The sequence below is a fragment of the Oryctolagus cuniculus genome, chromosome 4 (genome assembly GCF_051225735.1).
Source record: "Oryctolagus cuniculus isolate XC-2025 breed Fujian yellow rabbit chromosome 4, ASM5122573v1, whole genome shotgun sequence".
NCBI classification, from domain to species: Eukaryota; Metazoa; Chordata; class Mammalia; order Lagomorpha; family Leporidae; genus Oryctolagus; species Oryctolagus cuniculus.
In genome coordinates, this window is record NC_142870.1 from 164,962,196 (window position 1) to 164,985,857 (window position 23,662).

Sequence of the window (23,662 nt, forward strand, 5' to 3'; positions counted from 1 at the left end):
GATATTGTGAAAAGTGCTGATTTACTAATTTGAGTAATCTGCGATAGAGACAGCAAAAGGTCAAGCTTATTCAAGACCCATCATTAATAGAAAATTAATGGGGAATTGAAGAGTCATTTAAGGCAACTGCAAAATAGTAGCACAAATACCTCAGATGACTAGTAGGGCAAAATTTCCAAATTGTTGCAAGCTGTCTACATGCTTGAAGTAGCAATTTACATGCATAATTAGGTGCAATCAACAGTTTTGAAATGTAATATATTTTTCTGAGTCCATATTTACTTATGACAGATGCTAAAAAAACTGTGTCCCCAAAAAATAGAGGGGTAGAAGAAAGGAAAAATATTTGCATTTAACAATAGGAATCTTTAAAAGCACATGCCTTAATTTAGAACTAGTTGAAGTATTTATTCTTTTCTTGATTTAATCTTCATTTAAGCCTCAGAAGTGGTTCACAAACACATTTTAGAAGTAACAAACATGGAAGAATAATAACTCACCAGTCAGCTATTCCAGCTCCTGTCTGAACTGACATGATTTTCACTTCTACCTTGTTGAAGTGAAAATCTGTCAAATTTCCAAATTTCATTGTCCAAAACACCATTGACTTTCTTCCTGTCTTCAGACGGGGATTCATTCTCTGAAGATACCAAAGATCTTTAAAATTTCAAGTGAAGATGAAGTGAACTGGTCGCTTCTACTTCCTAAATCAGTCTTCAGAGGATGCCCAAGGAGGATTTTTATCAAACCAGTGTTGGCAGGATAACAGTGTGTTAGGCACTCATTATGTAAAGGGTGCTTTGCTTAGCATGTTCCATGACAATCTAAATCCTCCGTTAAAAAATCCTGTAAGAATTGTTGGTTTATTACTACGTACTGGGGAAGGAAACAGAGTAAGCCGTGTCTTGGAAAGCACATAGCTCTTTATTTTCTGGTCTGGTTCATTACCACATATGGGATCATATAATGCCATTTAAAAGTACAGTGAATCGCAGACTGAAGCTTTTAACAAGCTCTCACTGTAGAAAATGAGTCCGAAATCCAGTGTTCAGAAATTGGAAGGAAACAGAGAATGAGTAACTTCGTCTCTGAACTTTTTCTCTCCAAAAGCACGGCCACGATGTGTGACCCGGGTTGCCTGAGTATACCGATTAAAGCGGCAGTTAACTTCTGTCACTTTTACAGGCCACCAGAGATTAAATAAGAGATTGCATGGAAGGGCCGTACCTAATGTGTTCCAGTGTAGCTCGCGTCTGTAGGGATGGTGGGTCTTAGAGACAAGGAAAAGTTGTGCTCAAGTTTATGCAAAGCAGACCTGAGACGAACACTTCAATTTTCCAGTTTCATTAGGCAAGTGTTTTCTGTGATACATTGCACTTGAGGGGGAAAGCCACCCTCCGCTGAGATGCAAGGCTAGTTCATTTATCTGCGGATCCATCTGGGGGCATTACGGCACTCCAAGCCCAGAACAATGGGCTCTGTTTAATATCAAGCAATTTCTTAACGACCCGCGCAGGGCCCTCCTGGACGTGAGGCGCTGCAGCAGCGGTGCCCGGGGAAGTTGCAAACTACTCCCCAGGACCCAGCGGTGCTCAGTCCGGGAGTCGCCGGGATCAGCTGACCGACGGCGGGCCCGGGCGTACGAATGTCCGAGTCCACCCCGGCCAGCGGACGGTCTCCGGACGGACCGACGCGGCTCCCCGCCTGCCCCCGGGGGTACCCCGCGGAGCCTCCCGGAGACCTGCCCGGCTAGCGCAGGGCTACCGGCAGCCCCGGGAGCCGGCGCCCAGCACCGGGCACCTTGCAGCGGACGCCCGGCGGCGCCGTCGCTCGTCTCCTCCTCCGCCCGCACCGACCCCCGGCTGCCGACCTGGCCTCCCTGCTCGCGGGCGCCACCCCCGCGGGCCCCCAGCCCGCCCCGGTTCTAGCCGGCGACCCGGCCGTGGGCAAGGTTAGGTGGATTCTCTGCCGGGAATGTGCCGCCGGCTGGTCGCTCTCCGCTCCAGGGGTCTAGCGCAGGGCTGAGGAGACAGCCTTGGAGCTCGCCCGCCCCGGCGGGGCTGACCCCGGGGCCGCGGGAGGGCGGGGGCGGGGGTGGGCGCAGCGGCCACGGGCACCGCCGCGGGCACCCCCGCCCCGGCGCGCTCCGCTCCAGCCGCCGCCTCGCCTCGCGCTGGTCGGAGCACCCCGCTCTCCTCGGCTCCGCCGCGCCGCGCCGCGCCGGGGCGGGGGGCGAGGGCGAGGGTCGGCGCGCGGACGGCGGGCGAGGCGGGCCGAGCCCACTTGCACCTGGCGTTCCCCATCCCTGCCGGCTGGGCCGGGCCAACCCCGGCGGCGCACCGGCCGCTTCTTCCAGGAACTTTGTTCAGGAGGTTGGAAGGGAGGGGCAGCGTCCGGGGGCCCCCGGAGACGCTGGCGAGCGGCGCGGCTCGGGAGGCCGGGCTGGAGAGCAAGTCCCCGAGGAGCAGCCCCGGGGCCGGGCGCGCGGCTGGGAGGCGCCGCCGCCGCCGCCGCCGCCGGGATGCGCTCTGCCTAGCGGGGCTGCCGGGGGCGCCTGAAGGCCACCGCGCCAAGGACACGCGGCCCGCCGCTCCTCGCGCGCCCGGGCCCGCACGCCGCCGGTGCCGGAGCCGCGGGGAGCGCGGGCGAAGGGCGGCAGGAGGGAGGGCGCGCGGGAGGCGGCCCCTCCTCGGCGAGCCATGCGTGCCGCGGGCAGCTGAGGAGCCGCCGGGCGCCGCTGCCAAGTCTCCGCTCCGCTTTTGTCTTGCCCTCCAGTGAATGGGAAGATGGAGATGGATGTGGAGGGAGTTTCTCCGCGCCCGGAGCCCATCCCCCGCTCCCAGGGGGCTGGCGGAGCCTGCCCGGCGCCGCCACCGCCGCCCCAGCCCCAGCCCCAGCCGCCGCCGCCGCCGCAGCAGCTGGCTCAGGATGAACTGCCCGGCGAGAGTGCCGGCGCCGAGGACAGCGACGATCCCGAGGCGAGAGCCAGCGGCGAGCGAGGAGAGGGCAAGGTAGGTCCGCCGTGCTGGCGCGGTGACACCGTGGGAGCACAGCCGAGGCGCTCGAGCGGTGGCTGCCACTTTAACCCCTGCGCTCCCCCAGCCCCCTGCCCGCGTCTGTGTGGGGGCGGGGCGGGGGCGGCCGCCGTGCAGCGGGCGTGGGGTTTCAGGGGAATCCACGCGCGGTAGTGACTTTCCCAACTGCAAGGCGTGTGCGGAAGTCCGCCTGCCCTGGTTTCGTGTGCGGCGGGGTGTGCAGAGCGAAGTCTTCTGGTGCATGCGGGGTGATGCTCGGGGCAGAGCGCAGCGCCTCGCCGCGGGGTGGGGGGGAGCAGGGCTGAGCCCTCAGCCTGCCCTCCCCGGGGTAACCCGAGGCGTTGTTTGGGTGCTCCAGGGCTGGGGGAAACATGTCTCCAGCAGCTGCTGAGTGGCCGCTGGGACTCCTTGGAGGGAGGTGACATCAACCTAAGGACGGTAACAATGGGAGCAAAGTTTGGTTCCTCTGCAGATGGCGAGCTCTGCCGAAGCCAGCTCTAAGGCAGAGGGCCCCCTCCTCACCTGGGAGGGCAGGGACCAAGTGCCTGGCAGCACAGAGGAGCCTGCACATCCCTTGCAGCCCTGCTGTGTCATTGTAGACCAGGGGGTAGCTGCTACTTACTGTGGAGACAGGAGTTCTTCCGGTAATTGAATTCCAGCAAGAAATGGCTCAAATGCCATTCTCTGGGGCTGATGTTTCTGCTGCTGAGAAAATTGCAAAGTAGAGGAAATGGCATAGAAAATAATGCCTTGGTAATATTCGTAGAGTGTATTTATTATAGCTTTGTCTCCAGGCAGTCTTCTTGAGACACACTTGGAGTGTAGTTTCGTGGGAGCCAGTGATGCTCAGTTGTGTCTGGATAAGGTGTACACGTGTATTTGCTAATGCATTTTGAAACTGGCTGCTGATATTGGGGGAAAAGTTGGTTCAGCAAATCAGAATATTGGAACTGAGGAAGTCAGTCAGTGTCACTTTCGCTCGCTGGGCACAGGAACATGGGCGCTTGTGCTGGTTGGAAAGGACCTGCATCCCCTCTCAAGTGCCCCTTGTCGGGGGCTGCCTTGGTTTCCAGGGGGCCGTTCCTGAGTGGGTTAAACGGATACCTGGAGTATGCTGGAATCACACTGGGTGTTGCTGTTTTGTGTTCGGAGACAGGCTCACTTAAACAAGTTCGGGTTTGCAAATGTTCAAAAAAAATTGTTTTGCATTTTGAAACTGAGCTACAATTCAAGACTGTTGTTTATCCACCCAAATCAATATTGTTATTTAAATGGAAGTCTACCGAGGAACTGGAATTTGAACACAAGCTAGACCCGTCCGGGATGCCTTACAAATGCATACAAGATTTACATTGTGAAAACTATGATGAATTTTAATATCCTGATATCCTCAGCTTTCCAGTCGCTCTTGATTTCATGAATATTTAATTCTGTCATGACTGCATTTTTACCACTTTCAATGACTGTGCTCAGTTCTATGAAATAACCATAACTGAGCATCATATTTCCTAATTGAACCCTAAGTCTCTTTTGTACAATAGGTGTGGAGAATAATTAAAATATAGAGGCAGTGCTGCCATTTCCATATTGCTGGTTCATGTGCCTGAGCATGAGAAATTCCTGCCATCAGCAAAAATCCGTGCTTATTTGTTTCCCTTTGATGCACCATGCAGATTGTCTAACGTTCGACCGGTTGTGAGGAATAAGAAAGGCAGTGGCACCAGAAATATTACTGCAGGTGAAGAGAGGCCTGGGAGCAGGTTGATTACATTTAGTTAATTAGCATGTTCAGATAATTGAGTATTCCGGTGCTGTGATTTGCTTCATGTTTGTCTGCAATTTCTTGAGGTGGAAACAAAATACTACTTTTTTCCCTCCAGGTGTTCACCTTAAAAAATTCTCTGGCATCCTTCTCTTAAGTGAACTGAGAAAATCAGCTGGGTTAACCCCTTGCCCGACTCTGGTACTTCTAAGAGTTTGAGGACGTTTGCAATAGCTGTCTTTGATTCTGATGGATACTGATATGGGTTGCAAACAGATTTTTCTCAGCAAATCCTGGTTTTCTTGGTGGGAAAGCCTTTGGGTGTCTGACAAAATTACGCCGCCAAAATAAATGGAAGACAAACTGGGATGAAGTGGAGAGTGGTTCTCCAAGCTGTTTGGGATGAGAACGATGAGATTATCACAGTAGTTTAAAAACAATAATGTGCAGACATCATGTTTTGGACTGTTCTGTTTTCTTCTCGCTCATGAGAGCAATAAAATATAAATTTTGAAAACAGATTTTTTTTAAAATCTTAAATCTTCCTCCAAGTATGGGGACTGTAAGTAGGATGTGAATGGAGATAAAGTGTTGTGGGAGCAGTGGCGTCTCCTACAGATTCTGGTCTGGGGCTGTGATGTATTCTCTCATGAGTTTACCTCCGTTGTCTTAGTGGAAAACAGATGGAACCTTCGTGTCACACATCAGCTTGTCTCCTGAGTTGCATTTTCTCAGTCCTGTGTCCTTAGAACATCTCTGGAATGGACCAGTCCAGGGAATTTCTATGTCAGGGTTTCATGAAGTGACAGGTGCTTCTGTCCCAGGGTCACGATGCCTGCTTCCCCCGCAGCAGCTACAAAGAATTGAAAAAGTGGCTTCATATGGTGTATGATTTGATTCCAGGACTCGGAGAAGACCCTCACTCAACCAGTGGTTCCCCCTTCCTGCTTTAGGCAGGTCCATAGCAAATTCTTGCGAGAAACAGTCTCTTCTCTCAGTGCTGACACTCACAAACTGTGTGGTAGGCACCTTTGGTGAGCTGCTGAGGTATGGCCTCACCTGTTCGTTCGTTCGTTTGTTCGTTCTTTCTTTTTTTTCTTTTCTTTTTTTTAACAGGCAGAGTGGACAGTGAGAGAGAGAGAGACAGAGAGAAAGGTCTTCCTTTCCGTTGGTTCACCCTCCAATGGCCGCTGCTGATCCTAAGCCAGGAGCCAGGTGCTTCTCCTGGTCTCCCATGGGGTGCAGGGCCCAAGCACTTGGGCCATCCTCCACTTCACTCCCTGGCCACAGCAGAGAGCTGGCCTGGAAGAGGGGCAACTGGGACAGAAACCGGCGCCCCGATCGGGACTAGAACCCGGTGTGCCGGCGCCACAGGCGGAGGATTAGCCTAGTGAGCCGCGGCGCCGGCCCATCACCCGTTTTTTCAAGAACTTCTTCCTCATGTGTGAGAAGAAATCCTCTGAACTGGACGGGACTTTTTGTCTGATTCTGGGAATGAGGATTAAATGAGTAGGAGACCTAATCCTTGAAAGTGCTTCTGATGCTGGATTTAGTCTTCCTCAAAACTTTCTTCCTGCGTTTTCTGCAGGCCCTAAGTGGTCCATGTTTTTAGCGTCTTTTAAACTTTCTTCTGACATGCTTTGGTTATATCTAATAACTCTTAGATGGGTGTTTCTGAAACTTTTTTTTGGAGGGGGGAGTTAAAAAAAAAGTTCCTTATACTGAGAGCCGGTGCTCCGAGGTTCTTAGTGCCTTCGTGTTATCGAGCTAGCTCCCCGAATGCGTGGCTTCTCTCCGTGATCCCAGATACGCAATAGAGGGACTCGTTCTTGTCCCCCTTTACTGCTTCTCATTCATTATCCTCCCTGTTTCTTCCTTGCTCGTCCCCCGCTCATTTCCACTTCCCCCCACCCTCCCTGCACACCGGTCACCATGATGTTTTGCCTTCAGAAGGTCAATTCATGGCCCAGATGTAAAGTGTCATGACCAAAGTCTCTTTTTTGTTTCGCTCTTGTTACAGTCTTGGTTTGTAAGATGTTATTCTTGTGGCTTTGGGCAAGAGCTGCTGTTGATGATACTTCATTGGTGAAGATAACTCAAGATTCTCACTTCAGCTGCATTCCGTCAGTATCTATCTTAAAGCCTCTTCTTAGGAGGGTGCTCTAGGGAGTCTCTTGCCCAGACTGTCCATTACATTTTTTAGAAAGCCTCTCATTTTTAACTAACTTTAGATCCAGGAAAGAGTTACAGAGGCATGACAGAGTTCCACATACACTTTGCCCAGCTTCTTTGAATATTAACATCCTACATAGTCATGGTATGTGTAGGACAATGAAGACATGACCGTTTGTATAATTCTGTTAGCTAAACTTGTCCAGTGAATTTCTTTTTTGGAGTGAATATGTAAAGTATTAATGTTTTGCATTCTATCCTTGTGGTATCTAAAACCTTTATTCCTAAAAGGTTCTACGTAGTGGTATTTGTGAGGCACATTTAACTTCAGAGCAATTATTAGCCTGTGTGTGTGTGTATGTGTGTGTGTATATGTGTCTGTATGTGTGTGTGTGTATATATATGTGTGTATGTATGTTCGTGTGTGTATGTGTGTGTGCATGTGTGTATGTGTGTGTGCATGTGTGTATATGTGTGTATGTGTGTATGTATGTGGGGTGGGTGGGTGGAAGAATCCAATAAAAGGCAAAAGTTGTGGTCCTTGAAGTTCTGTATCTACTGTAGCAAGCCCTGTGGGAGTTACAACTTTGGCGAAGCCTTTGAGTATTGTACACTTGTAGAAAGTCTTCTTATTTTGATTTTAACCTGAAAAACATTCCTGCTTCAGGTAAGATAGGTTTTGTCCATATGTAGAGGACAGCAAGGTCTCCAGTGGCAAGTAGAAGGAAAAAGGCAAGTGACAAAATCAAAGCACTTTGTCTTGATGCCACACCCCACATGCTCTTTTTTCTGGCATGAAGAATAATGGACTCCTTTGGTTTCCATTAGCTAGCAGTGTCTGGCACAGACAGAAACTTGCCTGGGTTAGGCAGGATGTCTATCTTACAGTAGCTCTTGATCTCAGTCAAGGTCTTGATCTTTCCAAATCTCTGCAGTCTTTTCATCTGTAAAGTAGAAATAATTATCATGCCGGCCTATGGCTGCTGTGTGAGATACACCATGGAAAGTTGTTGACTCAATGCTTCATAGGCCATGACTGCTCAGGCAATGTTTTTATGGTTTGAATAGGATTGGGCTCCTTAAACTCATGCAGGTGTCTAAGCTGCAATCTGAAGTTAGCAGTTAATGAATTAATGCTAGTGGTAGAGGAATTCAGATGAAGACTTGATCCAGTTATGGTGTGTGAAGGCAGAGCCTTTGGCAGGTGACTGGGCTGGATTTGGACAGTGCCGTGTGTGGGATCAGGATGGTTTATAGGAGACACTTTTAGAAGCTAGAGGAAGAGTTTGCTGCCTGTGTCTCTGCTTCCTGGCTCTCCATGTGATCATCCCTCCACTCTCCTTGGCTTCACCAGATGCCTGAACACATGGGGCTGTCCGCTCTGGGACTATGAACCTCTGAACTGTAAGCCAAAATTAACCTTCTTCCCAAGAAGCGTCTCCAGGTAATTTAGTTAGAATAATAAACAGCTGGGGCAAGGTCCTGAAAAGGCCCACAGGATGGGGCTCCAAGTTCCCCCAGGATTTTCAGTTCTTGGATTCTGGGCTGGACATGATGTAGACCCGCCATTTCTGCTGTCAAAGCAAATTGGTGCCCATCAATATGGTTTTATCCAATGGGCTTTAAGTGTTTTCCCGTGTTTTCTCCTGGTGGGCAGATTTTCCTGAGTTGTGGATAGACTGAATAGAGTAGAAGTGAGAAGCCATGAGAGGCAAAGAGGACCAGGACAGAAAGTCTCTGCTCCCCCCCCTTTGGACCTCCGGGATGTGCATAAGACGCTGCTAAAGCAGATGGATTGCCTCACTTTTACACATTACATTTATGGCTTCTCAGGAGAAGTAGGTGGTGAGTTTTAGGGCTTAAGAAAAATGATTGAGCTAAAAAGTTGTATCTGTTAGGGCTTTTTGGTTGCAGGCAACAGAAATTGAATTTAATTTGAGCATAAAAGTATTTTATTGTAAGGTTGAAAGGTGATCACAAAAATCAAAGGAAAAATGGTAGAGCTGGCTGTTGGAGACATCCTGAAACCAGGGAAGCTGAGAAGAGCGTAAGTGGTAGAAGCTGATGAACAGTATTTCAAGGGCACTGACATGAATGCATTCCCCAGAAAGGTTATCTAATTGGCTGTTTGGATCCAGTATTTAATTTTTTTTAAATATTTACTTATTTATCACACAAAGAAGGAGAGGCAGATAGAGAAAGAGAGAGGTCTTCCATCTACTGATTCATTCCCCAAATGGCCTCAATGGTTGGAGCTGTGCCGATCCAAAGCCAGGAGCCAGGAGCTTCCTCCGCGTCTCCCATGTAGGTACAGGGGCCCAAGCACTTGGGCCGTCTTCTACTGCTTTCCCAAGCCTTAGCAGAGAGCTGGATCATACGTGGAGCTGCCGGGACTTGAACCGGTGTCCATATGGGATGCCAACACTGCAGGCAGCGGCTTTTACCCTCTATGCCACAGCATTGGCCCCCAGTATTTAATTTTTTATAAAAAATATTTATAAGGCAGAGAAGCAGAGAGAGATCGTCCATCTGCTGGTTCACCCCAACTCACCCCTGGTTTATTCTAGGCCAAAGCCAGGTGACCAGAAATCCATCTGGGTCTCCCACATGGGTGGCAGAGACCCAAGTACTTGAGTCATTATCTGCTGTTTTTCCTTCCAGGTGGACATTAGCAGGGAGTTGGATCAGAAGCTGAGTAGCTAGGACTTGAGCCAGGCACTCTGATATGGGATGTGGGTGTCCCAGTGGCAACTTAGCTACTGTACCAAGTACCTGTTCCCATTTTCTGCTTCTTGGCAGGGGAGGGTGGGGCCGCTCATTGAAAGTTCTGATAAAGTGTATACTTTGGAAGGGGTGCAGTTCCTGAGGGGGGGATACTGTCAGGACTCTGTTACTGGATTAAAGGGAATGGATATTAGTCATCCTTTTCCTGGATACAATAGGGAAATATGTAAAGGGAGAAAGAAAGAAAAGGAGAGTGGGGAAAAAGAAGGGGTAAGAGAAACAGAAACAGACACATTTGAGCAAGAATCTAGGACGTTATTAGCATTGAATTTCCTACCATTTTAAAGGAAAGGGCAGAGAAAATGAAGAAATCTCTTGCTTACGTGCGTACAGCAAGAGGGGCCGAGAATTTGATCACTGTTCTTATTTGTGACACACTCTTAGAATTAGGAAACCGGGCTGGAACACATGGCCCGTGGGGTCTGGTCTACGCCTGCGCTTTACTTTCACAGGGGAGAGGATGGAGCTCCAGGACGTGATTCGCCTAACTGAAGGCAGGGCTGGCACTTGAGGACCCCTTGCCCAGGACGCGCATTCAGGTGGCCTGAGCTGGAATCCATCTTCTGCACAGGATTTCTCCTCTTGGCCTTCTGATAGGGGTCTGATTCAGAATGTGTCCATTCTTAGCCTCTCCTCCTGCAAAATGAGATTAGTTACACACATCTGCTGAGCAGATAATCTGAGAATGGATGCAACTGGGCCCTGATGGTTTAAAATACAGACTTTTCATGGTTCTCATGTCCATTGGAATAAAATACATTGCCTTCTTTATGTTACATACATTAAAGCAATTTGATTACCTGCTCAACTTCCTAAATCTTTTTTTTTTTTGACCATTGAATTCACACATCCGGATGTTTCTACCCTCACATTTTGACCTCACACCACACTGAGAAGTCCTACAGGAGAGACCAAACATAGGATGTTTCTCATATATATTTTTAAACATTTGTTTATTTTTTGAAGTTCAGAATTACAGAGAGAGACAGGGACAGACAAAGAAAAAGAGAGAGAGAGAGGGAGAGAGACCCTCCTTCTGCTTGTTCACTCCCCAGATGGCCACGACAGCCAGTGCTAGGCCAGGCCGAAGCCAGGCGCTTCATCCAGGTCTCGCATGTGGATGCCAGGGGCCCAAACACTTGGGTCATCGTCTACTGCTTTTCCCAGGTGCATCAGAGAGCTGGATTGGAAGTGGAGCAGTCAGGACATGAATTGGTGCCTATATGGGATGCTGGCAGTGTAGGCTGCAACTTCACCTATGCCACAACGTTGGCCCCTGTTTTCTCATATTTGGGTGGCAAGTGCAGGCGGTAAGCTCACTCTTAAGGGTAGATACACACCCTCCAGCACCATGCCCGGTACATAGTAGGTGCTCAATCAATAGTAGTTATATTGGATTTTTTTTTCCTTTAGCTTTTTATTTTATTAATTTGAAAGGCAGAGTTACAGAGAGCGGGGGGGTGGGGCATAGAGAGAGAGAAATCTTCCATCTGCTTGTTCACTCCCCAGTTGGCTATGATAGCCAGGGCTGGACCAGGCCAATATCAGGAGCCAAGAGCTTCTTCCAAGTCTTCCACGTGGGTGCAAGGGCCCAAGTATTTGGACCATCTTCCACTGCTTTCTCAGGCACATTAGCAGGGGGAAACAGCCAGGACTCCAGGTGGTGCTCATATGGGATGTTGGCATCACAGGGTGTGGCTTAACCTACTGCACCACAACACATGCCCCACACTGAATTCATTGTTGATGTGTTCAGTCAACATATAATAGAATTTTTTAGACTGTGGGGCTGTGAAATTGATAGAGAAGAACCCATCGTCTAGTGGAGGGGACACATTTGTTCACAGGTCATCAGGGATGAAGGCACCAAACTAGGTGAGGACTAGACTGCCGGGAGGGGAGCACGGGGAGGCCCCGTTTCACAAGGTCTCAGAGGGTCTGAGAATGCCGAGCAAGGGCTTTCCAGAGTGAGGAATGCATTAGAGGGGACTGGGCAGGATTCAGAAGCCTGACGTAGGATCCAGTGGAGGTGTGGCTGCAGGTGCATCGTCACTACGGCCTTGGGATGGCATGGCAGGATGCTTGGCATTGCCTGTCTAATTAGTGGATTGAGAGGAGCACTGACCAGCAGTGGTTTCCAAACTTGGGAATTCTCTGGAATTTAAAAGAAAATGTAGAGGCATACATAGAATTAACTCTTATTTATTGTGTGACAAGAGAGGACATTACGTTATCTCATAAAGGGCATTTTAGCGCTGAAAAGGATAAATAAATCAAACTTGGAATAGAGTATCCTTTCTTGAGAAAGCCTTTACCTAACACCCCGTCCATTCTCTCTCTCCCCTGCATCCCCTCTCTCCTCTTGTGTCCTGCAGTTTCTTTTGTGTGAACTCCTACTACTCATGTGTGGCCTGGGTGCCAGGAACTGCTGGGGATTCCCTGTGCGAGGCTTGAGATCGGGATGAGGCATTTTTACTGAGTTTACCTTCCATTTCTCATGGGCACAGCGTTGCAGTCAGAGGGATGCAGGTTGTTAGGCCAGCCTGTTGTCATCACTTGTGAAAAATAATTAAAAAAGAAAAAGTCATTCTTGAGTTCCCTGAGAAATGCAGCTGGAGGCAGCAAGGAGGGTAGTGACTCTGCCAGCTCGTTCTTAAAAAGTGAGGCCATTTAACACATTTCGTAAGGTTCAGCGCTGACCTCTGTCAGAAGCGTTAGGAGTAGCCAAGTGAAATCACACTGTGGGACACACCGAGACACTAGGCAGTGAATGCCTGCTTTCTCCTTATTTGGTCCCCTGATACCCAGAGTCAAAGGCCACACTTCATTCATGGCACCCAGTGACTGGCTGTGTCCTGTCCCTCCTTCTCCAGCTTTCCCAGGATGGCCCCTGACTCCCCAGGCTAGACCCTCTGTTGTTTACCGTGGCTGTTCTTTTCATCCAGATTTCTTGGCATGTTTATAGTGAGCAAAACTTGTCCCCTTCAGGTGTTCGAAGAGTTTTGACAAACGCACACACCTGTGTAACTGTGCCCTCGTGTACGAGGTAGGACTTGTCTGTCACCCCGAGTCCCTTTGTGTTCCTAGACATGTAATCCCATCTTCTATCCCCGCCCTTCTCTAGAATCCCATGGAAACGGAGTCAAGAGTATATTGCTTTCTGTTTCTGGCTTCTTTTGCTTGACAGAAGATGTATTTGAGACCCACATCTTGTGTGTATCAGTTGTTCCTTTAGCTTGCTCAGCTGTATCCCATTGTGTGGATACAGCAAGTGCTATTCTTCTGCTCTCCTGGTGATGAGCATTTGGGTTGCTTACAGATTTTTGGCTTTTTTGAATAGCTGCACAAGTGTGTGTGTGTGTGTGTGTGTGCGCACGTGCATGCACACACATATCTTTTCATTTCTTTTGGTTGCCTTTCTAGGAATAGGATTGCTGGGTCATGTGGTACGTGTGTGCTGCACTTTTTAAGAAGCTGCCCTTCTGTTTCCGAAGTTGTCTGTTTCATTTACATTCTTGTCATCAGATGCAGAAGAATTCTGGTTATTCGGCATCATTGCCAATACTTGGTATTGTGATTATTTTTAATTGTAGCCATTCTGGTAGGTGTGTAATGATATGCATTTCCTATCAGCTGAAGACATTGACTATCTTGTCACATGCCTGCTTGCTATCTGTGTTTCTTGGGCAAGATGTCTAACATTTGCAGCTGAATTTAGAAAAAGCTGGGTGGTTTGTGTCCGTATTGATGCGGTCTATTATTTTCAGAAATCCTGCTGGAAGTTTGAGGACATTACAAAGTGAGGGGTATTTCAAGTTTCCTTTCTTGGGTGTTGGTGAACTAACATTTATTGGGCACTTATCATGTGCCAGTCCCAAACCGAGGTAGATTCACATTGGATGATCTCATTTTCTGCTGCAGGGTGACGCTGAGAAATAACTGTTATCAACCCCGAGATCACATAGCTGAATGTGGCAGAGGAATGCCTTAAATTTAAGTCTCCCAGCTCCTATTCTGCGTCTTCAGTTGTGACTCCAAAGCCTGTTCCTTTAATTTTCTGGTTAGTCTCCCAGCTCAAATTGCTTGTCCTGCTCTGGGTGTGTTAAAGGCATCCTTCAGATGACACAACATGGCTGGTGTTGATACACAAATCAGAACATTGACTTTAAGGCCAAAGAGAATGCGGCCAGTTTTGTTTCAGTCCTGAGAAAAACCCGTGCACTCCAGAAGATAGGAAAGTGAGAATTCTCCAGAGAAGTGGAAGGGTTGAGGTGTTCATTCACCTCTCAGTGCACAAAGGGGTCCATTCCTCTCAGTTAAATTTTGCTGGGAGGTTACCCAGGCAGCCAGGCTGGAGTTCACCCCTGGAAATTAGATACCAGTTCATACCCCAGTTTGTTCCTAAAGCTGTGAGGGTCTTACACAAACCATGTGAACACAGTGGTCTGGATTCTCTTATCTGTGGTGATGGTAGGAGGATCGAGCTCCTGCTGGAGCCACCAACGCATCCCAGGTTAGCATTGAAAGCCCTGTGTGCTAGAGTCGCCGGTCCCAGGTAAACTGGGACAGTGGGTCACTCTATGTATAGAATGCACGTAGGGCATTTGGACCATAATAGACTCTCAGCATTTGAGACACGCCATTGGTAAGCTTTCGAGCTTTTGATCCATGAGCCTGAAAAATGACTCATTGTATTTCAGAAGGTGAATGATCCAGGGTCTTCAGTTGACTTATTTTTTTTTTTTTTTTTTTTGACAGGCAGAGTGGACAGTGAGAGAGAGAGAGACAGAGAGAAAGGTCTTCCTTTGCCGTTGGTTCACCCTCCAATGGCCGCTGCAGCCGGCACACTGTGGCCGGCGCATTGCGCTGATCTGAAGCCAGAAGCCAGGTGCTTCTCCTGGTCTCCCATGGGGTGCAGGGCCCAAGCACTTGGGCCATCCTCCACTGCACTCCTGGGCCATAGCAGAGAGCTGGCCTGGAAGAGGGGCAACCGGGACAGAATCCGGCGCCCCGACTGGGACTAGAACCTGGTGTGCTGGCGCTGCAAGGTGGAGGATTAGCCTAGTGAGCCACGGCGCCAGCCTTCAGTTGACTTATAAAACAAGTTCTAAGTAAGGCTCGGGATTTGAATTGGATGAACAGCATTAACTGTCTGAAAACGTGATATGGAACTTTCCAAGTCAGCTCCCCAAGGCCTCCAACTATGAAGTGTGTTTTAAGAAGTCCACTGTGAAGGTCTTCCTGGCAGGAGAAGAGAAGGCTCTATGGGCAGGATAAAAGTCACCTTAACCAAGAGCTTTTAAGGAGTTGCATGGTTGGTGATATTTGTGTCAGTAGGATTCAGATTTGATATTTCCCACGAGGCCCGCAGTTGGGAAGAAACCACTCTTACAAGGGAGAGAGCGGGAGGTGCATGGTGTGCCTCTGAATTCTGGCTCTGCCCCTCTAACTGTGAACCCCTGGACAAGTCACGTTTCCTTTGAGTTTCAGGATCTTCAACTCTAAAATGGGAATAATATTTTTACCTTCCTTAGAGCTGACTAGAATAGAAACTCATATCCAGTAACACATGAGCAAAAGCCTTTCATGGATTCTTACACAGGTGAGTCTCTGTCTGTATGTGTGTGAGTGTGTGTTAGTGTGTGTGTGTGTGTGTGTGTGTGCAGTTCCTGGTTTTGTTGGGTGGATGAATCCCCTCTGCCTCTGAACACAGAATGTCTCCTTGGAGTTAAAGGGGCTGTGTGGTAGAGCGTTTGGTGGCCACATGGCCTTTCCTGGGAAGGATGCCCTTGGATGATACTGGGTGAATTCGGGTGTGTGGGAGATCTAAGGGGCTGGATTCGAGCCGCAGTCTCCTCCAGGTGCATCTTCAGCTGACCTTGTCAGCTTCTCTCCTGTCCCTCTGTCTTGCTTGCCGAGTGACAGAAATACTTTTTTTTTTTTTTTTTAACTGTTTCTGGAGTTCACGATATCCCACCTAAGGCTTTTGTCTACAATGTTCTGCCCTCTCCTTTCCTTCCCTCCTCCCCCTTTGCCTAGTTAATTCCTTATTAGCTTTCAAAATTCATTCCAACCCTCAGGGAAGTTTCCCGTTTTGACCTTACCCTACCTGTGTCATAAGTCAGGTCCCTGCTGATAGGGAATCATCCATTCTTCTTCTTCTTCTTTTTTTAAGGTTTATTTATTTCTTTGAAAGAGTTACAGAGAGAAAGGGAGAGACAGAGAAAGAGAGATCTTCTATTTGCTGGCTCACTCTCCAGATATCTGCAGTGGCCAAGGCTGGGCCAGGCTGAAGCCAGGAGCAGGAGCCAGGAACTCCATCTGGTTCTTCCATGTGGATGACAGGGGCCCAAATACTTGGGCCATCCCCTGCTGCTTTTCCTGGGCCATCCAGGGAGCTGGAATGGAAGTAGAGCAGCCGGGACACGAACTGGTGCCCGTATAGGATGCCAGCATTGCTGGAGGCAGATTTACCTGTTGTGCCACAACACTGGCCCCCAATTCATCTTTTCTTAATTGTATCATCTGTTGAGTGCACACCATGAGGGTAGTGACCAGGTCTGTCTTCTTCACTTTTATTTAAGGAATGTAAACTTCATGCATTTCATAAGTATAACTCTAGGAATATAGTGATTCTTGTCACCATACCAACCCTACCACCCACACTCCCACCCCTCCTCCTCCTCTCTCTGCCATTACCAGTTCCATTCTCCACTAAGATTCATTCTCAATTAACTTTATACACAGAAAACCAACTCTGTAGTAAGTAAAGATTTCAACAATTTGTACACACACACACACACACACACACACTGTTCCTCAACAGTCGAGACAAGGGGTGTTCAAAGTCATTGCTTCTCAAAGTGTCAGTTTCACTTCTACAGATTGTTTTTTAGGTGCTCTGTTAGTTCTCACAGGTCATTGAGAACATATCGTATTTGTCCCTTTGGGACTGGCTTATTTCACTAAGTATGATGTTTTCCAGATTCATCCTTTTTTTTACCCCTGTGTAGTATTCCATGGTGTACGTATCCCATAATTTCTTTATTCAGTCTTCAGTTGACAGGTTAAAATACTTTTGACAAGTACCACTGGATATAAATGTTCATTTTGACAATCTTTTATCTAATATCTTTGAAAAATAGGTAAAGGATGGTCTATGTCCTCATGTAGCCTACACTCTAGTGGGATAGACAGGTGCTAAAGAGGTAAACAACTAAGTAAATATGACAGATAATGAATAAACAGTTGAGTAAACAATCTGACACCCACCTGTAGGCATAGATCTAGAACCCCTGCCTTACCATGTTATATGGCACTATCAATTTAAGGTAAAGTAATAAAAACAATGTAGTCTGTTTTCTAGACTAACCACCTATCTTATGGTCTTATAACGTGACCTCTACCTTTTCTTTCTACTTTCTCTACAGAGTTCAAGTTCCCCTCATGCTGATAATTGGGAGCCTGCCACACATGGACACCAAAGCTCCCTGTCCTGTGTCCCATTAGGCATTGCTAACAAGTCGCAGTACTCATTCCTAACGAATTCAGTATGAGCCTGGGAAGCAGCCATTCATTCACTTGCAGTCCCTTGGCAGTGGCATCAAGCCAAAACTTTGGCTGTCCTCATCGTAGGCTTCCGGGTTCTTCAGCAATGCCTCCTCACTTGCCTACACCATATACTCAAATCCTCAACACTCCTCTCCTCCATTTGTAGACATGCATTATCCAGTATGGTGGTCAGCAGACATGTACATTCATGTAAATGTAATTAAAACCCAATAAAATTAAAATTTCAATACCTCATTTGTACTAGCTACACTTCAAATGCTAAAAAGAAAAGTACAAGTCCACTGGCTACCACACTGGACAGTGCTGGTATATATATATATATTTTTTTTTGACAAGCAGAGTGGTCAGTGAGAGACAGAGAAAGGTTTTCCTTTTCTGTTGGTTCACCGCCAGTGGCCGCTGTGACCGGTGCACTGTGGCTGGTGCACCGCGCTGATCCGAAGGCAGGAGCCAGGTACTTCTCCTGGTCTCCCATGTGGGTGCAGGGCCCAAGGAGTTGGGCCATCCTCCACTGCACTCCCAGGCCATAGCAGAGAGCTGGCCTGGAAGAGGGGCAACCGGGACAGAATCCGGCACCCCAACCGGGACTAGAACCTGGTGTGCCGGCGCCGCAGGTGGAGGATTAGCCTAGTGAGCCGCGGTGCCGGACCTCTATCATTGTTAAACGAACAATGACATTATAGACTATGATGTCTCTCCGGCTGCACCAGCCATTGCTCACTGGAATCCTTCCAAGATCCTCTGAAACCAATCCTTTGACAAGGATGGAGATTTTTACAGCTTTCCTGAGTTTGCTTTAGGTTTGTGGTGGATTACTTACAAATTGTTTTTGAACTACCAATACTGTTGTGCATAGAGGCTGCTTAGAGTAAGATCACATTCAGAAACTTTGGCTAGTGGTGTTGCTATTTTTTACTTAGGTATTCCACTGAGTCTTGGTATTTGTCCCTGACCATTATAGAAAACAGTCCCTTGGTGAAGTGGTTCCAAGAGATGTATTTTCTATTATCCAAGTTCAAAGCCTTTATTAGTGGGTAGTTGAACCACTGCCTGAAGCACCATTGACATCTCCTCTTAGCCATTTACTAATGATTGTCCTCACACTGTGTGGATCACGACGATGGTACTTATTGTCAGAATGCACAGGCAGAGAAATCTTGCTAAGAGCCCACATCTAACATCACAGAGCCTTCATGCCTGCAACAACAAGGCAGGGAATAATTTTCAGATTATATAATGGATAAAGAGCACTAGGTTACGAAGTTACGCCTTTGAGGTGCCCTATTCTTCCTGTTAGCTCACTCAGTGGAATTCCGAGTGTTACGATTACGATTACCGGTGGTTTCGGGGACGGACGAATGCGAAAAACAGAGGAGGTTAAAAAGGGGGAGCTGATAATAAAAGTGCCTTTTCAGCCCTTTTTGTATTTCTTTTTTTCATCCATGAGTGAAAATTTCTGAGTGATCTTTTTAAGACTGGCAGAAGGACTGGGGAATTAGTCCTAAAAGATCCTAATATGGGACTTGCTGTGCAAGTTACATGAGTGTCAGCAGGAAAAGAAATGGGAAAACGGCCCCAGGGTGGATTTGGTGAATTTCCTCCCTTGTAGCTAGGATGAAAATTTGAATGACACCTTGAAGTGATCTAAAACTCTTTTATTTACACATTCAGTTAGCTGGGAGGGCCCTAGGCATCACGTTCAGAGTGTAGCAGTGCAAGGGAATCAAAGCGAGAGCTGTGAACTCCCTTCCTTCATCCATGCAGTGCCAGATAATCTGGACAGGGAGTCAGAGTGTCACTCATAGGACAATCATCAGGAAAGAAAAAGATACATGGATAAGCCCATAATACCGACACCTTTCTGGTATTCTGTGTAGCATTTAAACAAATATTAAAGACATACAGGTACAGAAAAATTAGCGTGTTTGTGGAAAGTTAGAGTTGTCTCCAAGGGAACCGTGATTACCCATTAGTCACTGCCGCCTTGTTTCATTACATCGGAGCCAAAGACATGAAGTGGGAGCTCATTGCAGTCTTGTGCGTCAGAATTCACTTTTCACCCCTGGGATTTGTGGCTTAGCCCAACAGGCTTCTGCTTTCTGTGACATCAACAGCTTCGGGCAACCTGAAACCAGGGAAGCTGCATGGATAAGGAGCAAGGATAAAGGGAAATGGAATAATTAATGGGTTTCTGACCCATGAAGACTTTCTTTTTTTTTTTTTTTTTTTTTTTTGACAGGCAGAGTGGACAGTGAGAGAGAGAGACAGAGAGAAAGGTCTTCCTTTTCCGTTGGTTCACCCCACAATGGCTGCTGCGGCCGTTGCGCTGTGGCCGGCACACCACGCTGATCCAAAGCCAGGAGCCAGGTGCTTCCTTCTGATCTCCCATGCGGGTGCAGGGCCCAAGCACCTGGGCCATCCTCCACTGCACTCCCGGGCCACAGCAGAGAGCTGGACTGGAAGAGGGGCAACCGGGACAGAATCCAGCGCCCTGACCTGGACTAGAACCTGGGGTGCCGGTGCCGCAGGAGGAGGATTAGCCTAGTGAGCCGCGGCACTGGCCCTATGAAGACTTTCTTGCCTTAACCATTGCGTTGTTCCTTGCTCACCACTCAAAAACAAGTGTGCGTTCTCTGTGTGTTTGAACAAGGGCGCTCAGCTCTGAGTCACAGCCTGAATGTGGGACAGTCACTTGTCCATTTTTCTTCTACTTTTCTGCTTCTAGGAAGTTTGGTATTCAAAGAAATCTCTGTGTTTGTGGCAGAGTTTCTGGGTTCTACAGGGACATGGTGTCTGTGGCCATGTCAACGTATCAGATGCTGCTTTGTGGGTTGGGTAGCCCTGCAGCGAAGGAAGAAGAGGTAGAGGAAAAGAGAGAATCCTTGAGGGGAAAGCAGTATCGAAGACCAAACATTCACAGCTGCTGCGATGTTGGAAAATGTGTGTGAAGTCTTTATTTTGATGCCTGAGTTTCATTGTGGCTTAGAGCTGAGATCTGCAACTTGAAGGCTATCAAATGTAGAGATACAAGCATAGAGCAACACACATTGCCCTGGTACTTCATTTTATTTTTCCCCGTTTTCTTCTGGTGTCAGTATGTAACAGCTATCTTCAAAGAACTCAAAGTTGGATAAAGAGTTAATTTCATGCTGGATTAGCTAAGATAGTCTAACCTTCTGCATAGCTAGACCAAGTGTCTGTGTAGTGCCCAGTAGGTAAAACAGAGGCTGACAGAAGTGATGTTCCAGGTCAGGATCATATCACTCTACAAAAACAGCCTGGCTTTCTGCTCATGATTCATCAGAAAAATAAGCATGGTAATTGAATTGGGATTTAAAAGGATCACAAGTAAAACACCACATTCAGTGTTGGCACGGTCAAAGAAATGCTGTTGGATCTCCCTGCAAAAGAGAGGGAAGTGGATGAGGTGATGGGTGGATGTGTGCTTGATTGCACCTTTCTCCACATAGGACAGAACAGCCCAGTGCACTCCACAAAAACACACAGTTCCTGTCCATCAATTAAACGTAAATAAAAATAAATTCTGAGGCCAGTATTGCAGCACACCAGGTTATGCTGCCGTTTGCCGTGTTGGCAATCCCGCATCAGAGAGCGATTTGGAGCCCAGGTTGCCCCACTTCTGATCCAGCTCCTGTCAATGTGCATGGGAAGGCAGCAGGGGGGGACCCAAGTACTTGGGCTCCTGCTACCCATGTGGGAGACCTGGCTGGAGTTCCAGACTCTGGGCTTTAGCCTGGACCAGTCCTGGCAGTTGTAGCTATTTGAGTAGAGAACCAGCAGATAGAAGATTCTCTCTCTCTCTCTCTCTCTCTCTCTTTCCCTTCTTTCTCTGTCACTTTGTTAAATAAATAAATAAATACATCTCAAAAAAATCTGCTAACGTCTACTCTTTAAAGCAATAACCTGTCACATTTGGCTTTGTTTGTAGCAAAAGCGGGCTACTTGTATTTTTGGCCCTAACCTGTTACAGGAGGCCATCCATCGTGCTGTTGAAATGAATGGGATTTGGAAAGTGAGTCACTTGCAGTGCCTTCTAAGTGTCAGCTGGATCCTAGGAAGGAAATCTGGGTCCTGTAGCAAAAGATGATAAAGCCGAGAAGATGACACAGAATTTTCCGAAGAAAACATTAGCCCTTTTGAGCATGGTGGCGATAAAAACTGTGCCAGGATATGTAGCCACTTCACCTCCGAAGGGAGTGGATCTCACTTACAACTGTGTGGATGTGTTTGTACAGGTTGGAGACAGTGACCACCTACTGGCAAATTAAAGGTCTGACTGTAATCTAGGGCAGCGTTGCTGACCTAAGGGCACCGTTCCTGACCTAAGGGCACCATTGCCCCTCCCCCCATGGACTGTTCGGCGATATCTGCAGACAAGTTTGGTTGTCACACTCATCGCAGGGCTGCTCCTGGCATCTGGTGGGTAGAGACCAGCGATGCTGCTGGGTGTCTTGCAGTGTGCAGGGAAGCCATCAGCAATCACGGGCATTTGGGCACAAAGTGTCAGTAGTTCGCGGGTTAAAAGCCCTGATCTGTAGAATGTTCTAGATCTTTGGGGGCTTTGCCTTTGTGTACATTTTATAAGGATAAGATTTTAAGGGGAAGTTTTTTTTTTTTTTTTTTGAGATTTATTTATTTATTTGAAAGAGTTATAGAGACTGAGAATGAGAGGGAGAGGGGAGAGAGAGAGGGAGGGAAGGAGGGAGAGATCTTCTATCTGCTGGTTTACTTCCCAGATGGCCACAACTGCTGGGGCAGTCAGGCCAAAGCCAGGAGCCTAGAACTCTATCTGAGTCTCCCATGTGAGTGACAGGACCTCAAGCACTTAGACCATCTTTCCCTGCTGTCCCAGGGACGTTAGCAGGGAGCTGGATTGGAAATGGATTAGCCGGGACTCCAGCCTGCGCTCTCATGAGATGCCGGTGTCGCAGATGGAGGCTCAACCTGCTGTGCTACAATGCCAGCTCCTAGGGGCAGCTTTAAAACAGAGAACTTCCAAGGCTTTTAAATTGCTATGGCATAGTCAAGACTCCAAAGTCTGTGGATTCCTCCTTTGCCCAGATCTAATTTCCAGAGTGATTCGAGGAGAAAGTTCCTTACAGCAAGAATTCCTGTTACTGAAACTCTCTGGGACTCTTCCTGTTGCCTTAAAGGTGGAAGATGGGCATCTTCATCGCTAGGAATTGTGATGATTCTGTCTTGACACCCAAAATTGATGCAAATTCAGGTTATACAGCTATTATGCTCTCATTAAATTTTGTACCAATGTTTTCTTATCTGGTTTATTATGGATTAATCCATGCTTATGAATTTTCAAATCAGGAAAACATTTTATCCCAAATAGTTAATTTTTTTAAAATGTAAGATCAAGAACAAGCCCTGGAAAGTTTTGGTGACCCATGAGATCAGTCATGTTGGAATAAAGAAGGTTATTGAAACTTACCTAGTTACTTTATTTATTTATTTATTTATTTTTAATTTTTACATTTACATTTTTATCAATATAAAGAGTACTGCAGATTTAATGTAGTTCATAGATACAATTTTAAGAATAATAATACGTCTCTTCCTTCCTCTCCTTCCGTTTCTTTCCTTTTTTAATTTTTAATTTTAATTTTAATGCTTTAAATTTAATTAATAGTCAAAGGCTTAATAGTCCACTAAATAAAGAGTTCAATAAGTAAAATGTAGAAAGGTCACTGAATATAGGAATATAGACAAGGGTTATAAATAATTAACAAATCCAAACATGTGAATTTCCCTCATATACATCAATTTTTTTCCTATTCTCTATCATGTTAACTACCACAAATCAGAGAAATCATGTGATAGTTGTCTTTTTGGATATGACTTATTTCACTGAGCATAATAATCTCCAGTTGCGCCCATTATGTTTCTCTTTGTGGTTGAGTAGTATTACATCATGTATGTATACCACATTTTTTGGTCATCAGTTGGTGGACATCTAGGTTGCTTTCATATTTTCGCCATTGTTAATAGAGCTGCGATAGACGTGGGAATACAGGTAACTTTTTCAAATGCTTATTTCATTTTCTTAGCCAATGGGTTTTAAACTGTTAAGCAGGTGTACGCACAGTCCAGGTTTCATTTTTAATTTTGGTGAGTATGTGTAAGGAAATTCTTGGTGAAGAAGGGAAACTGTTGATTCTAACCTGAATCTTGAAAGCTTTAATCTTCCAAATTGGTTACAGTAACTTACTGGCAGAGAGCCGAACCAGTCACTGTGAAATGGCCCTGGTCCCACTGCGTTACTACTCAGAGCCCACCATGGGAAGCCTGCCCCTTGTTTTCAGGA

The 23,662-nt window shown here is 47.2% G+C and overlaps 1 protein-coding gene across 9 annotated transcripts in view; it reads left to right on the forward strand.

Annotated features, from left to right (window-relative positions):
- The first annotated feature begins 1,656 nt into the window (after positions 1 to 1,656).
- RBMS3 (RNA binding motif single stranded interacting protein 3) overlaps positions 1,657 to 23,662 on the forward strand; it is a 1,620,164-nt gene continuing 1,598,158 nt past the window's right edge. For 7 of the 9 annotated variants that reach the window (XM_070072889.2, XM_070072890.2, XM_070072891.2 and 4 more), the window contains exon 1: positions 2,652 to 3,011. In XM_070072889.2, the coding sequence (XP_069928990.1) occupies positions 2,787 to 3,011 (225 nt within the window). In that variant the 5' untranslated portion in view covers positions 2,652 to 2,786. Of the gene's footprint in view, positions 1,952 to 2,239; positions 2,373 to 2,651; positions 3,012 to 23,662 lie in introns of those variants that run through there. The other 2 variants (XM_051858893.3, XM_089331200.1) reach the window with 2 other exon arrangements.